A 14,346-nucleotide genomic window follows, 5' to 3' on the forward strand; every position below is an offset into this window, starting at 1 on the left:
TTGTACTTTATGAGTTACACATTACATCGTATTCATTGCGTGACATCAGAGGAATGGTCTAGAACCACTTCTTCAGTTGTCCGGGCATAACACCCAGATCTCGCTTTCCAACGATGCTGGTCTCGTTACTCTGAGGGGTCTTGGGAAGAGTGGTGAAAGGCTCCCTGGATGTCAAGCTCTCAATGCGGCCCAGCAAGAACTCGAGCTGACGGTACGCACTGCTAGGCTGATACTGCGGCACCATATGCCCACTCATAGCCTGTTGGACGAATGTCAACTTCCTCTCTGTAATTGTCTTTCCCATAAGGCCCTTTGCGCTCAAGCTAGTCAAGCTCAGGTCGTCATGGTAGGGCACATAGAAGTCATCGACAGGCGGGTTCTGGAAACCTTGCATGCCGCCCCAGGTCATGTTTTGAATAGCCATTAAGGTACCGTTGTAGAGGAGGATGTAGTCGAGCTCGCCGTGTGCAATGACGGTGCGATCTAGGGCGTCGATGACGCGGGGGATAACCTCCCAGGAAGATTGGGGAGATGTGTCAGTGTCGAGGACGCCGTTAGAGCACTCTGCCCAGGGCTGGATGGGCGCATTGATGGCAGCTTGTACTTCGGTACGGTTGAAGTAGATTTCCGTGTTAGGAGGAAGGTAGTCGAAGGAGCCGGGGAAGCCGAGAGGGTCCCAGAGAAGAGGGCAGGTGGTGGCAATGGCGTATACGTCGAAGCAAGGATTGGTGTAGAAGACGGCGTTGTAGATGTCTTCCCACAGTCCGCAGCCTTCGGTGTTGGCATCCATGTCCGGGTATGGGAGCTTACTGGGCGGGGGGAAGGTCAGGTACTTCTCCATGTACTCGGCGTAGCCGCAGGCCTCAGAGCGGTTATGGATATCGTCCATGAAGGTCTGGTTAAAGTTGAAAAGACCAGCCCATTTGTCGACAAAGGCAACTGCGGGAATATCCTCAAGAAGAACATCCTCAGCTACACTGGGGTCGTAAAACATGATACCCTTCACATCGTAGTAGGTAGAGTCGTTTTTGCTCAACATGGCATCCGCGATGTAAGGGACGTAGCGTCCAGCGTATGACTCGCCAGTGATGTACACCTTGCGGTTCTGCAGACCGAATGTATCAACAAAGTTCTTGAAGAAGCCAAGGAACTCCTCAGCGGTCTCCTCCTGAGAGGTGGCAGTAGCATTGCCTTGGGTGAATCCAGTTCCCACTGGCTGCTCAACCCAAACCATGTTGGTGAGGTTTGCCTGGGAAAGTCAGTAAATGCAAAGAGAGTAGAAACCATAATATTAACGTACCCAATTCCAGGGGTTGTAAACAGCGGCTGGTCCGGAACCGTACTGCCATGAGATCGGTCCATTCTCTTGAAGAAACCCTTCAAGAGATGAGCAACCTGGACCACCGTTCAGCCAGATGGTGATCTCGTCACTCGCATCAGGGTTCTCGGATGGGAAGAACCAGAAGTACAGTTCAGAAGTCTCATTAGCAGCTTTGCTGATAGGTAAAAGACCAGCGTAAGACTCGCCAATGTCAAAATCGACGTCGGGGATTGCTCCTGCAGTCCCATTGACAGCGAAAGCTGGCAGGTGTTAGCTGGTGTTGAAAGAAAGGTAATGCACAACATACACTTGGAGGCCTCGGTAGTGATGATCTGAGTGCTCTGGCGCTTGTGGGGATGAAGGCTCGATTCTGGAACAGTCAAACGAGGACGAGGGAGCTCATTCTTTTTGCCAACAGAGCGAGCGCTTCGGGCAGAAACACTGGCTGTGAGGCCACCAACAGCGAGGAGTGAAAGAAGCTGCATCTTCGCGATCGCAGTGCCGGGATTAGTTGGAAGTCAAGCTCGTGCTGTGACTATCAGGGACCGTGATGAAGAAACCGTGTGGGCAACTGGGCCTTCTTGAAGTAAAAGTATGGAGCGTGAGACCGACGTCACCCGGCGCTACTCTGCCCGCGACGCGGCATATGTCTTCCTGTACCTGGACAAACACAGATAGCTCATGGCGAACATAGCTTCAGCTCTTTACCTGATTAGGCAGGCGAGATTTAAGTCGCATGTTGATGATTACCCGAAGCATACCAGGCCAACATTCTCGCGTGCGTAGCTGCTCGTGCGATATGTCCTACGCAAGGATACTTGCTTGCGCACCATCGCGGATTAACGTAGCTGAAGGTTGAAGGCAACGCGATGGTTGTTGACTCCCAAGACTGCGGCATTACTTCATGACGTCGGTAATATCGTCCAGGTACGACCGCGATAGGCGGGGAATGCATGCTCCTAGATACACGACCACAGTGGCGGACCGGAGCTAACGGCGCAAAGCATTCTCCAAGCCCCGCCGGCGACGCCGCCAGTGCGATCAAGCACTGGTAGGCCCACCTCGTATTTCTTACAGAGTGGACGCAGACGGGAAACTATCCCTTCGGGCTTGTCGGATGCCAACTCTTATCTCTACGATACAAGCATGCAAGCCGTAATCCGGGGCCACGGTAGGCTCAGTGCGCGCCGCTGCGTACTAGAGGGAGGGATCGTCGAGCTTCATTACTGGTTGAGATTCGCCTTGGAAAAATATCGCCCCCCTACAAAGATCGAAGGATCAAGCACCATGGCGGATGCTTGTCATGCCTTCGGCGCAGATAAGTGTTGCGCGCATTAACCGTATACGGCAGCTGTGAAAATTGTTGCTGTGGCGCTCTAACGTGACGAAAACAATGTGGTCACTCGAGTCTGCAGGCCTCTACGTCCGGTTCAATGCGTTTCGGGCGACAAATTGAGGAAAGAGGATGGCGGGTACGTGGTATGTGGTGCATTCAGAGTTGACGAAAATGTCAGCATTGGCGTTGGTGTTCGCGCGGCAGACGGAGTCGTGGCGCATCCGGAAAAAGGCAGCACTCTCACACAAGCAGAACGCTTCACGCATTATGATTGTCAGCAGTTCAACATTATTCTCTTGGCCTGGTCATCAGATTTCATCGATAATGCGATTTCTAGATAGAGCCCTCCTTTTCAGCCAGCGTTGGATATGCCAGGAAACACTCGATGGCTTTCGCCTGATCCACAGTGATTGTAGGTTCAAGCCTCTCCACAGAGAGCACCACGGCGAACGCGACGTACACCATATTGTGGCGCAGTTGCCAGGCGAAGCATCTGCTCAAAGTCGGGCGTACCGTAGCCGGTGACAGGATCCCAGCCTTCGGTCGCATTCCAGGAAGCGTAAGGCACAAGTCGCGTGGGAAGCCCGGAATAAATGGAACGACCAGTGCATCCACGCGAGCCTCCCTCGACAATATCGTTCATGCCCTTGTAGCCTTGCTCGTAGATCCAAGGGTTCAAAAAGCCCAACGAAGGCATACCAGCTGCTAAACGAGCGTTGTTCAGAAGTCCAATGACTGAAGCGAAGACAGGCGCTGAAGCGCTGGTTCCTCCAACAGACGACAGACGAAGCTTATCAATAACCTGGAATCCTTGACCTTTCTAAGATTTAGCTTTAGGTATATGATATATTGCAGAAAAGAGTTTATTACCTTGAGCTGCGACATCTGGGAAGCCTCGTCCGTTGGTGTTGTATAGACCTTCCCATTGCGAGCCCAGTTTACCAAGATAGTCAGAAACTGCCTTCTCTTGGTACGACGGGCGTGGCCAGAGATCAGAGAAGCCACCGGAAGAGAACTCAACAGCACGTTCTGGTTCCACTCCGAAAGTACCACCAACCGAAGTAACGTAAGGACATGAAGCTGGGAAGATTGGCTGGAGACGGGTAGCGTTCTTGCCGTCATTGCTCTGGCAGGCAGATCCTGGACCAGTGTCACCGCTGGCTGGGTATTATTAGCACACATAGCCCCAGATCTTCATGAAGCTACACTCCAAATTGGAAAATGCTCAGAAAACTTACAGAAGATAACTGAGACACCACGAGTACCAAGCTGGCCGATCAAATCACAAACCTTCTTGGCGTACTCCGCAGGAACGCTCTGCTCTGTCTCACCGTACGATGTCGTTAGTACCTGAGGCAACTCCTCATCCTCAAGCTCAACGAGATAGGTGAAGAGATCTAGATAGGGCTCATTGCTGTTTTCATCTTCATCAGGTTGATCAAGGTCAGGGATCAAAAGTCCTCGTCCTGGAACAGTGAAGAAGGTGGTCGAAATCTTGGGCGACACCAAACCTGCTGTGTACTGTATGTCGAGATTAGCCTCCACGCTGTTGGCCGTTGAGTTCTGAGGGAACGGTCCGTCTGAAATCGTCAGTTGGTTACAACGAGGTAATAACGACTGTATCTCACCATTTACAGACTGGACTTCGAAAGTTTTACCCGCAAGACTGGGAGCAAATCTTTGGATGAACAGGTCGAGATCATTGAACCGAGCATACTGCTCGAGGAAGCCGCTCACTCCAATTGTCACATTGGCCTTGTCACTGACATCGTAGTCCTTGAAGTTGTACAAATCTGCGAGACAATCGGGCGTGATCCTCGAGTTGCATGTGGCATTGACAGCAAGTGCCGAGACAGGAGCGGCGTCTTGCGTTAGGACCTGGCTAAACTCTGGGCGGATCTCACCGAAGCGAGTAGTGGGCTGGATCATATCGATATGACTACGGACCTCGAGGGGTACAGAGTACCCCAATGAGCGAGTTCTCTTGAGTGCAGGACGCGCTTGACTCTGGTAGGTCTTGAACGTGGTACCCATCATCTGCTCGGCGCGCTTCACAGGTGCGAGAAAGTTGATCCACTCTCCCTTATTCTCGATATCTCGCGCTTCGATACCGGATTGCTCGAGCCAAGTAAGCACACTCGCAGTCGAGTCGGCTCTTGGTTTGATGAGATTTTTCAGTTCGTCTCGCTTTAGGTGCTGACCATATCGAGGATGGCTAGGAGTTGAAACCTCCATGAGCGTCCTTTCAAACAGGTCGCGATTGGCCTGTCGTGGTCAGCATCTCGATTCATGATTCCAAGGCGTGAGGGCCCGGAATGCTTGCTGTCGCAACTACTCACCGATCGCACTGCAATGCGGAAATGCAGCTTATGCTCAGGGGCTGGAGCACCGACCTCTCTCCATCCCTCGGGCACAGTATGGAGGTGTTCAACCACCTCGTTGCCCTCGATGTGGAAAGGAGTGGATACTGACCACGCGCTGACACCAGCGACAGCCAGTACGCCCGTGAAGGTGGCGGTATACCTCATGCTGGCTAGCGACACTGGTCGTGTGGATTGGGGAGTGACAAGGCAGAAGAAGCAAGGGCTCGAGGTTATGATTGGACCCTGATAGCTTGGCAACAAGAGTGATGAGTGAGGGTGGAAACCGCGATCGAGACCACGGCAAGCTCAATTATAGTCGGATCTGCCAAGACACGGGGATTAAGACATTCAATATAAACACGCCCGCCGCCCAGTTGTTTCAAGTACATATGCAGGCGGATACCGGGATCAGCATGATGGCTGGCGGCCCTTGCTTCGACAACATGATCGTCATTGCGGCTCTAGAAGCGTGCCGCGTTCGAACAGCGCCAGGCACCTTCCTTATTTACCATCTCTTCGAGCATGGCCATAATTCCAAAACGCTCCTCGTCATGGACGAAGTCGACATCGCTGCTCATTCGGCGGTGCTGATCGGCCTAACATATGCATGAAGATCGGCGCATGCGTGAACCGGCTATATGTATAATAACACGCGGTGCCATTGTGCGGATCGGTCCCATATCTGGCCGTAGGGAACTGAATGTGTGCATATGGGACACGCATACAGGGACAGAAAGAGATATGGAGTGGTTGCCAGTCTCGGATCAAGTGTCCTGGATGTTCTGCGGCGCAGGAATGCTTGTCAGAGCTTCTTGGTGTTGGCGGACATGTCGAGACGAGAGTGGTTAGTGACGTGGGGTTCCGACGGGCGGCTTGCGCCGCACTTTGTTTGCAGTTCAGCCTGCAAGCAGCCCTAAAACAAGGTCGCTTGTGTCAACAGTGCCCGCAGCGTGGTAGCCCACTACCGTGAGCATGACATGATAGGCTGTATCACCCGTCAGTCTTGTTGCATCGCGCTTGCGCTTGCGCTTGCGTATGTACATGCCGTGGTTCCACAAATGCGACACAGTTGCTGCAGCGACTGATGCAATAACACTCCGGCAGGAGCTGTGAGAGCACGTTGCCATGTGAAGAATCGTGATAGAATTTGTTCTTCCGTATCGCGCCTCAGCTCTTACTAACAGCTTCCTCCACTTGCTTCTTTGCGTCTGCAATCTCTTCGTCGGCCTCTACGCGTCCTTCGAATCCATTTTCTAGAACGTTGATGAGATCATCCAGCCGCTTGACGACGAGATCAGTATGCTGATGCTCAGCAAGATGCTTATTGACATCGTTGACCAGCAACACAGTCGCGGCTCCAGCACGATAACCCGCCGTCATATCGTCAATCGAGTCGCCGACCATGATCAAACTCTTTCCTCCGTCTTCGTGCATCCAGTCTTTCGCAATGTGCAGGATTCCCGCCGGATCAGGCTTTGGGGGCCTGAACTCCCGCGTTACAACAGGGCTGAATTCTGATGTCGGTAGAAAGGTGGTAAGGAGATGAGTGACAGGTGCATCGAAGTTGCGTGTGCAGATGCCCTTCTTGATGCCACGTGAATCTAGGTACTCCATGAGCTCCACAAGGCCAGCTTGCGGCTGTTGCGACTTCATTGCCGTGCGTTCAATGTCACGGATTTTTTCCTGTGCTTCTTCTTGCTCATTCTCGGGCAGTGAGTAGACGTGGTCCAGAATGTCCGTTGGCTTCTCAATACCCAACGCTGACCGCATCTCCGCGAACATGTAGTTTTGTGGTAAGCCTTTTTTTCCACTTAATTAGTACATGAAATTATGTATCGCACGCACCATTGGACAACTTACATAATGTGCCATCGACATCAAAGACGATTCCCTTCAATAATGGCCTCTCATCTCCATCCATCCTTTTTGCGGGATCCAACGGTGCGAACCGCCGCGGTCGCACAGGCTGCGACATGCTGCTCACCAATCTCGTCGCAGGTGAGTAGATCCGAATACTGTTGAGTCCAGATGGCTTGTATTGGTTCCTGAGATGACTGGACCAGCGGAACACAATGGCATTCATGTTGGTGGGGTTGTACAGACAGGTGTTGCTTACTTGGGAAGTGGGTCCGATCTGAGCCGCACCTTTCAGATCAGTAGCTGGCAGGGATGACGTCGTGGTGCAGGTTTGAGATTAGGTTCAGTTGGACCATCACGTCTTGCTCTTGCTCTTCGCCGCCATACACCCTCCACCAGATCCAAATCATTTCAATGAAGAAGACCCTTATCAATTAAGTATCACGATATTTTTTTACCGTAATGAACATAGTCACCAAATTCAGGGTTGATCATAAGGCGTACATGGAAGACCGAGCGTCTAGCATTTGGCCATGTGCACTCATCTTTTCTGTGCACAGTAAGTGACAACTTACAAGTGGTCATAATCCCAACCTCTGTCTTCGTGCTTCAAGACATTTTAATCACTCCGGGCCTCCGAATCTCTCCCCGTTACACTGGAAACTTTCGGTAAAAGCGGTGAACAGACATCGATGCATAAGCCCGACGATCTGGTCATTGCCAATATGGAGGAGAATATCATTGATCTGCCTGATGGTGATATACTCGTGTTCATTGCTTCGGCCTTTACGCCTACACCAGTGTATCTTGCCAGACCTTCCCTGTGGGCTTATCAGGAAATTCGCTGCAGCGGCTGGAGCTTCAAGGGCAGGTACTCACGACAGGCTTGTTTGATAATCCTGGGTATCATATGCGCACAGGAGAGGATTGCAGCGAGATGTTAGAGTGAGACAGGAGAGGCATGATGATTTGAACTTCCAAAATCATAGAACAGTAGGCAGTATATAGTCACAGTGGAAGCTGGGATATTCATTGTGCGAGCTGTTCGTGAGTTCGCATCACGTGCATCTCTTGCATTAAGCCCTTGCGAAGAGATTGCAAGCAAAATGTTCTTCTAAAATGTGGTTGTATAGAAAAGAATTATCGACTGGCTTTGAGTTGCCTGATTGAGGACGCCGGACTCACTATCTAAAAGGTGATTGTAATAGTCGAGTTCACCGCAGGGCGGATGTTGTAGTACTTCGACTTGGGGTAGTAAAGGTTGTTCCAGCTCTGCCTGAAGTTTGCTTCACCACCAAGCTTGTTGACAACGGTGGCGACAATGCTCTTGTCATCAGTGACGGGAAAATCGCCAGATGACTCCCACCACCAGGCACCACCGAGACCCTCCCGCATAAGGTAATCGGTCTTCCATGAGGCAACCTTGGGTGTGTCGAAGCTAACCATCTGCTTGCGAACTGGGTCCCAGCTCCAGGCGGCCAGAGTCTCCTTGTCGTGGTACACCTTGCTGCCATTCTGGGGAAGAACCTTGTAGTCAAGAGTACCAGGCTCCCAGGTACCGTCACCAGATCCGTTGAACTTCTGGCCCAAACCGCGTTGTTCCTTGCTCAGATCGACAACGTTAGCGAAAGAGCGGCCGTAAAGAGGCATACCGAGCTGAATCTTGCTGGGCGAAGCAACGTTGGCCTTGTAGTAGTCGATGGCTTCCTTGGTGTTGAAGGGGACGAAGTCCTCAGTGACAACATCCCAGCCATTTGTAGCCCTGGGGTTCTTGGAACTGGGGTAAACGTTGCTGAGATGACCAGTGAAGTTGGAGAAGCCAGGGCCCTGGTAGTCGAAAGCCATCAGGTTCCAGTTGTCAACGTATGGGTCCATTTCGGCAACAGGCATGACTGTGTAGCGCGAAGGGCCAGCAGGAGCAGAAATACCAAGGTCGAAGTGGTAACCCGCCGCGTTGACTATCGCGTACTCGTCGAATGTCTGAAGATATGTTAACTTGGTGGACAATAACGGTTTTGAAAATGAATACATACCCTGCGGCAGCGTTGTAGGGTGTCAACCAAGTTAGCACCATCGGTCTCATCCTCTGGGTACTCCCAGTCAATGTCAAGACCGTCGATTCCCAGATCCTGAATGAGCGTGAGAGCGCTGTCACAGAACTTCTGGCGGCCCGCCTCGGTGGCGAGGGCGGGCTTGAAGTTGGCCCTGTAGCTCCAGCCACCGACCGAGAGGATGACCTTTAGGTTGCGGTTCTGCTGCTTGAGCTTGAACAGCTGATTGAAGTTGCCAAGCAATTGAGTGCTGTTAGTGGCAACGTCTCCTGGGTAGCCGTACTGAATGTCGGCCCACTCGTCGGTGAGAAAGACTTCTCCAGTCTGGTTGTTCACATTCGCAAAGCCGTAGTTGACTTTGGTCAACTTGTCGGCTGGGAGATCGGTGACGAAGTGCTGACGCGCATAGATAGCCCAGTTGACGTAGAAGATACCAGACTGGTACTTCACGCCACTACTGTAGCCGACATCACGTGGGTGAGCATGCTTGTGGTTATGAATGGCCGGAGCAGCCTGAGCCAAAGAGGCCAAGGAGAAAAGAGCGGCAGCGTTCGAGATACGCATTTCGAAATGAGAGGACGGCTAGTAGCCAAAAAAACTCAAACAAGAGGTTGAAGGGAAACTTGCAGGATGTGCGAGTGGTGATTGAAACACTATCTGAAGAGGTCGCGGCTCTTACATACTTCTCATATTGGCCACTGCCCTATAGCTGATGGTCTTTCGTCGGTGTCCAAGCCGTAAAGCTTAACATTTGGCCGCAACGTTGACTCGAAACAGCGAATAGCTCTTGACTTTGGCGGACGCCAACCATTCTCCAAGCCCATTTTGCGCAGTACTCCCCAGACATATACGGACCGAAGCGTTGATGTTCCTGGGGTGTGGGTAATTTAACCAAGTCCAAGCGCTGAGTTTATTTACTAGTGTATAAAAGTCGGTCCTTCCTTGTCTTCTTCGTTTCGTCTAGAGTGCCCTTTGATTTTCTACAGCGGCGCCCGTCGCATCCGATTGCTGCCCTGATCTGAACATGATACTTAGGTCGGAGTTTGCCAGCATGTCGCATTGACGCCGCAGGGCTGACATTACGATGAACGCCATGTGCGAACGCGCAATGGACGTTTGAGCCTTGATTGATTTAGCCTAGTACGGCAACCCTATTCTCTTCGCCTCTGGGCCTGCAAATCGAGCTGTCGGGTAAGCTGATGACGAACCCGCAGTTTTCGTTTAAGGGGAGGCTTTTGATGACGGTAGAACAAAAGCCCGATCGCCTGGTTCAAAAGCTGTACGAACCCACTTCCTCGACGCGCAGACGATCTTCCGGCTTTATTTCGATGCTTACATACTTTTCCGGTGGTTCCATCTCGAACGCATCAACAGCAACGTCTGCGAACTGTACGCACTAGAAGTCTGTCGCGGAAGAACTATCGGCAGTGAGCTGCAGCGAGTCCCGAAATACGACCAGACCCCCGGCAGATAATCTATCAGCAGTGAAAGAAAGAGCTCTTACAAGTCGAACATATTGTTCAAGGCAGCTTCAGGAGCTACATGATAACAGTCACTGACTTTGATACATGAAGCAACTACGCAAGCGAGTCTTGCGTGTCTTCTTCCATGATGCCTCGTAGGCTCAAATGAAGAATCTCTAAGATCAAGCGCTTGTCGGGAGGTAACCAGGCTAAACTACAGTACGCATGCGCTCTCATCTGATTACAATTCCGTACATCGCATGGTGGATTCATCAGTGCTAGAGGACGCGACTTCGGCCTCATGAGTCATCTCTGCTTACCTGAATTTCCTGGTCATTGCGCTCGAGCCCTGATAAGCCTCATCGTTGACGTCGATCTTTCTGAAGTCGCGAGTGGCTTGAAGATACGACCAGACTGTGCCACATCCGACATACCGATCGAATGCCCTACCATCTTCCTCATCCCTCATATTGAGGCCGCGTTCGTTGCATGGAGGATGGGAACAATGAACATAAGCAGCCGTTCTGTAACCCCTGCCTACATGTCGCAACATGGTTTTGTCTTCGTTCATATTGACACTTCCTCAACTCAAGCTGCCAGGTATGCTGAGATCTATCACAAACTGATCTTAGACAACGAGATGAGACGTGCTCAAATTCAGCAGCTACACTCTGCGTTGACGTATGTGTCGCATACGATGGTATTGCGACGAGGGCCTGACAAATACGACCTGAATAGAGGGCCACGAGCATCACGGACGGACGTTAACTGGATATGATCGATTGCTCAATTCGAAATCTGGAAGTTACATGGGAAGAATAGAACTGTCTTCCTGTTGGTTTTTCGTCTGGCATCGTGCGAGATGGTTGTTTTCCAAGGGGAGAAAATTGAAGGTACGTGTTTGATCGCGGCCACAACGAACTCACAGACCCGAGACTGTTGAGAGCGTTGTGCAGTCCAATCTTGCCAATCAAGAACAAGATATGATCAGCCCAGCTCAGCGCCATCTGATCATACCACGAGTAGGTCGCATACCTTAATAATAGCATGAAGGCAATATTTGCCGATCTGTAGCTGATAGACGGCAAAGCAGATTTTATAGATAGCAAAGGCACGTGGGTGGGTGCAAGGGCAGAGTGGCTGTTTGATCGTGGTGTTGGACATCTACCATGTGCTTGACAGTCTCAAACCGCTTGTTAGCCTCAAGTAGGCGAGGCTGAACTTGTCAAAGAGCTTGGTAAGAAAACAACATCTACTTCTCTGGGATTCTCTGCCGCTTTACTCACTTTCTAGAGCTGTACTCATCTCGCGATTTTCCGACCATAGTGTTTTTTCCAGTGTGCCTCCTTGGGATCTTACGCATAGCACCGGTAGCTCGACTATACTTTTGTTGAGCGCTTTATACAAAGCCTCTTCAAACGGCGAAAGTTGCTCAACTCCTAGATGACACGAACACACGCCTTCCACGCCGCTGTCCAGATACCTCCCAGCCTCGTTGGGCGTGTCGTTACAGACAGAGTCGCGTGTCGTCGCCATACGCGAATACTGGAGGAGAGACCACAGGGGGCTGGGATATCAACCAGAAAATTGAAGTATCGGCGTGATATGCTGGGTACTCTTCTGTCGGCGTGTGCGCAGACAAAAGCCTGCGCGGAACGGGAAAATGCTGTCCCGCTTGTGCAGAAGTTTCTAGTTTTGGCGCAAACGCTGGAAAGTTCAAAGGCTGTCGCATTCTCCCTTGGAATTGCAGATAGTGTGGAGATTGCGGCTTCAACAACCGTAGAGAGTGTTGCTGCAAGTATATACTCGTCGCCTGAGCTGGCATCTAGTTCGCTCGATCGTCCTACACCAAAGCCCGTTCAGAAAGACTTCTTGCACCCCCTCTTGGTCGCGCTTCTTGCATTCAAGTTAGGCGGTCCGATCAATGCAGCCTCCACCACACACCAACACGAATGGAGGCTTCCAAGCGAAAAGACGCGGGATACACCGAACTTTTATAGTGAGGGAGACTTCGTAAACATGTTCGAGGATCTGCGGATCACCGTAATATGGGAGACGCGCGATGGTGAAGCAGCCGGTCCATCAGGCAACCACACCGTGTTTTTCACGGGTGATGCCACGCCTCGACCACTAGTAACATTGGGAACGCAAGACAACGCAGCTAGTTCGCCAATTACAATACTCTACGACTGCGGACATGCTGCGTTGTACTACGATTGTGATGATCCGGATGTTATACGCAACAGCATCAGCGCAGACCTGCACCTGAATGCTATCTCGGATGAAGATATCCAGCTCTTGAATGGGTCGCCCAGTGATGTGTTGCATGGAAAATCATCTCTGACAGAATTGGTAACCAATTTTCCCATCGCAAAATACGCCACACATTTCCACAATCTTCTTTTCGACAGTGTCTCACTCAATGCCATCCTCGCAACGCTAGGAACGCTCGACGTACCACCAGTACCGACCATCCCGAAGATTGGACGATGTCTGTTGGAAGAACGGTTCGAGACATACAAGAAGGATAACTGGGCTCATCTGCCACTGGAGATAAAGAGAATGGAAACCGACGTGTATCTGGAAGGCACATATCCTACAGCAGCTGACTTTTTAAACGGTGTTGTCCTCAAAGCACGTCGTGATGTTCATCTACCTGTCGGAGTGAATCTGTTTCCACAGTCTCCTCTGGATGAGATTTCAGAAGAGGCGAGAAAGTCTATCCGAGACTTGCCAGGAGACCTGATCTCGACTCGAATAGCGTACTATGCATCAGCTCTTATGGGCTCAGCGTATACCATTGGGGACCTAATCCCAACCGCGAACTTGCACAAGTTCGCACAGCTACTAGAGCGGCGCTGCCTCGAATTGATTGGCATAGGATTCATCGACGATGAGTCTCGGCTTTCGTCCATGGCGGCCCTGGCAAGTGCTTTCGGAAATGCTGTCGATGGGCTGAAAGAAGTGCAGATGGTAGCGGAGCCATGGATCGAAGGCTTGGATCTGCAAGTTTATCGAACGCGTTGCTTGTACCTCTTTTGGTGCGCTGGTAAGTGCCTCTATACGAACTGCATGTGAGACACACACTGACTTCGTACGCTTTCACTTAGACTGGTTGGTTTGCTATACGATGAAACCTGTAACGGGAGCTTTCATGATCATGGATGCGGACACGGCTATGGCAGATGCGCGGGATATTGGAAGAGAGGTGCATCGGATGGCGATAGTGTTCCTGCGCAACTGGATGGCTTGGGGTCTGTTCGTAGAGGGCTTGCCACAACGAGGCTTCTTCGTCCGGCAGCCGTAGGAACAGCGGTGGTAGTGATTACTCATAGTATCTGGAGCGGTGTAAATTTTAGGGGTAGATCCGAGATTGACGGCTATACCTAATTGCTTCCCTGCCGTGTTATCCTGATTCGCGGGCTGCGGACTTGAGAAGTGACATTACGAACCGTATCGCAAGCCGGGTGTGGCTAAGAATTGTTATGACCATGTGCACGTGGAAGCTCTACAGTGAAGAGGCGTTCCGACATGCACCTAAGCAAGTAAGCATGAGATGAGGGAGAGTTCATGCAACAGCGGGATCTCGCTGATGCTTTCGGTGACGGGACGCTAGCCGGGCGCTAATTTCACCTCGCCTTTGGAAACCGCTCCAGAGGTCATGCGACTGCCCTTTCCACTCTAAAAATTCTCCGTGAATCCTGCACATCGCTCCAATTGCGTGGCTGTTTCACCAAGTGGCTGAAGACATTCCATCAATCGGCTGCAAGCGCTACTACCGTGTGTTGCGTATTCGCAATGGCGTTTGACATGATCGCGCCACACGACAGCGGCGCCACGCGTCTAGACCAGTTGTGGGCCCGTTTCGTTTCACCATTAATCTGGCACGGCTCGACACAAACATCGGATATTGGCCCACAGGAGTTCCCACGATGCAGAAGCTTGAGCCTCGGGA

At 51.4% G+C, this 14,346-nt stretch overlaps 4 protein-coding genes across 4 annotated transcripts; 1 reads left to right on the top strand and 3 right to left on the bottom strand.

Annotated features, from left to right (window-relative positions):
- Positions 1 to 58: 58 nt before the first annotated feature.
- On the bottom strand, positions 59 to 1,806 carry GT037_003771 (carboxypeptidase cpds precursor; the record flags this gene model as incomplete). The annotated part of the gene is made up of 3 exons (XM_038928818.1): positions 59 to 1,249; positions 1,301 to 1,581; positions 1,629 to 1,806. The coding sequence occupies 3 exons, from the start codon at positions 1,804 to 1,806 to the stop codon at positions 59 to 61; spliced, it is 1,650 nt and encodes a 549-aa protein (XP_038788525.1).
- Positions 1,807 to 3,117: 1,311 nt separating this feature from the next.
- Positions 3,118 to 7,103, bottom strand: GT037_003772 (subtilisin-like protein; the record flags this gene model as incomplete). The annotated part of the gene is made up of 7 exons (XM_038928819.1): positions 3,118 to 3,473; positions 3,528 to 3,818; positions 3,896 to 4,237; positions 4,286 to 4,922; positions 4,997 to 5,199; positions 6,199 to 6,819; positions 6,881 to 7,103. Coding segments are annotated over 7 exons (2,673 nt in total), but the record flags the coding sequence as incomplete, so codon positions are not given.
- A 962-nt stretch (positions 7,104 to 8,065) lies between these two features.
- GT037_003773 (chitinase 1 precursor) lies at positions 8,066 to 9,492 on the bottom strand (the record flags this gene model as incomplete). The annotated part of the gene is made up of 2 exons (XM_038928820.1): positions 8,066 to 8,857; positions 8,911 to 9,492. 2 exons carry the CDS (start codon positions 9,490 to 9,492, stop codon positions 8,066 to 8,068), a joined length of 1,374 nt encoding a protein of 457 aa, XP_038788527.1.
- Positions 9,493 to 11,996: 2,504 nt separating this feature from the next.
- On the top strand, positions 11,997 to 13,698 carry GT037_003774 (uncharacterized protein; the record flags this gene model as incomplete). The annotated part of the gene is made up of 2 exons (XM_038928821.1): positions 11,997 to 13,440; positions 13,502 to 13,698. The coding sequence occupies 2 exons, from the start codon at positions 11,997 to 11,999 to the stop codon at positions 13,696 to 13,698; spliced, it is 1,641 nt and encodes a 546-aa protein (XP_038788528.1).
- Between the last annotated feature and the right edge of the window lie 648 nt (positions 13,699 to 14,346).

This window comes from Alternaria burnsii (assembly GCF_013036055.1).
Source record: "Alternaria burnsii strain CBS107.38 chromosome Unknown 730, whole genome shotgun sequence".
In the NCBI taxonomy this organism is placed as follows: domain Eukaryota; kingdom Fungi; phylum Ascomycota; class Dothideomycetes; order Pleosporales; family Pleosporaceae; genus Alternaria; species Alternaria burnsii.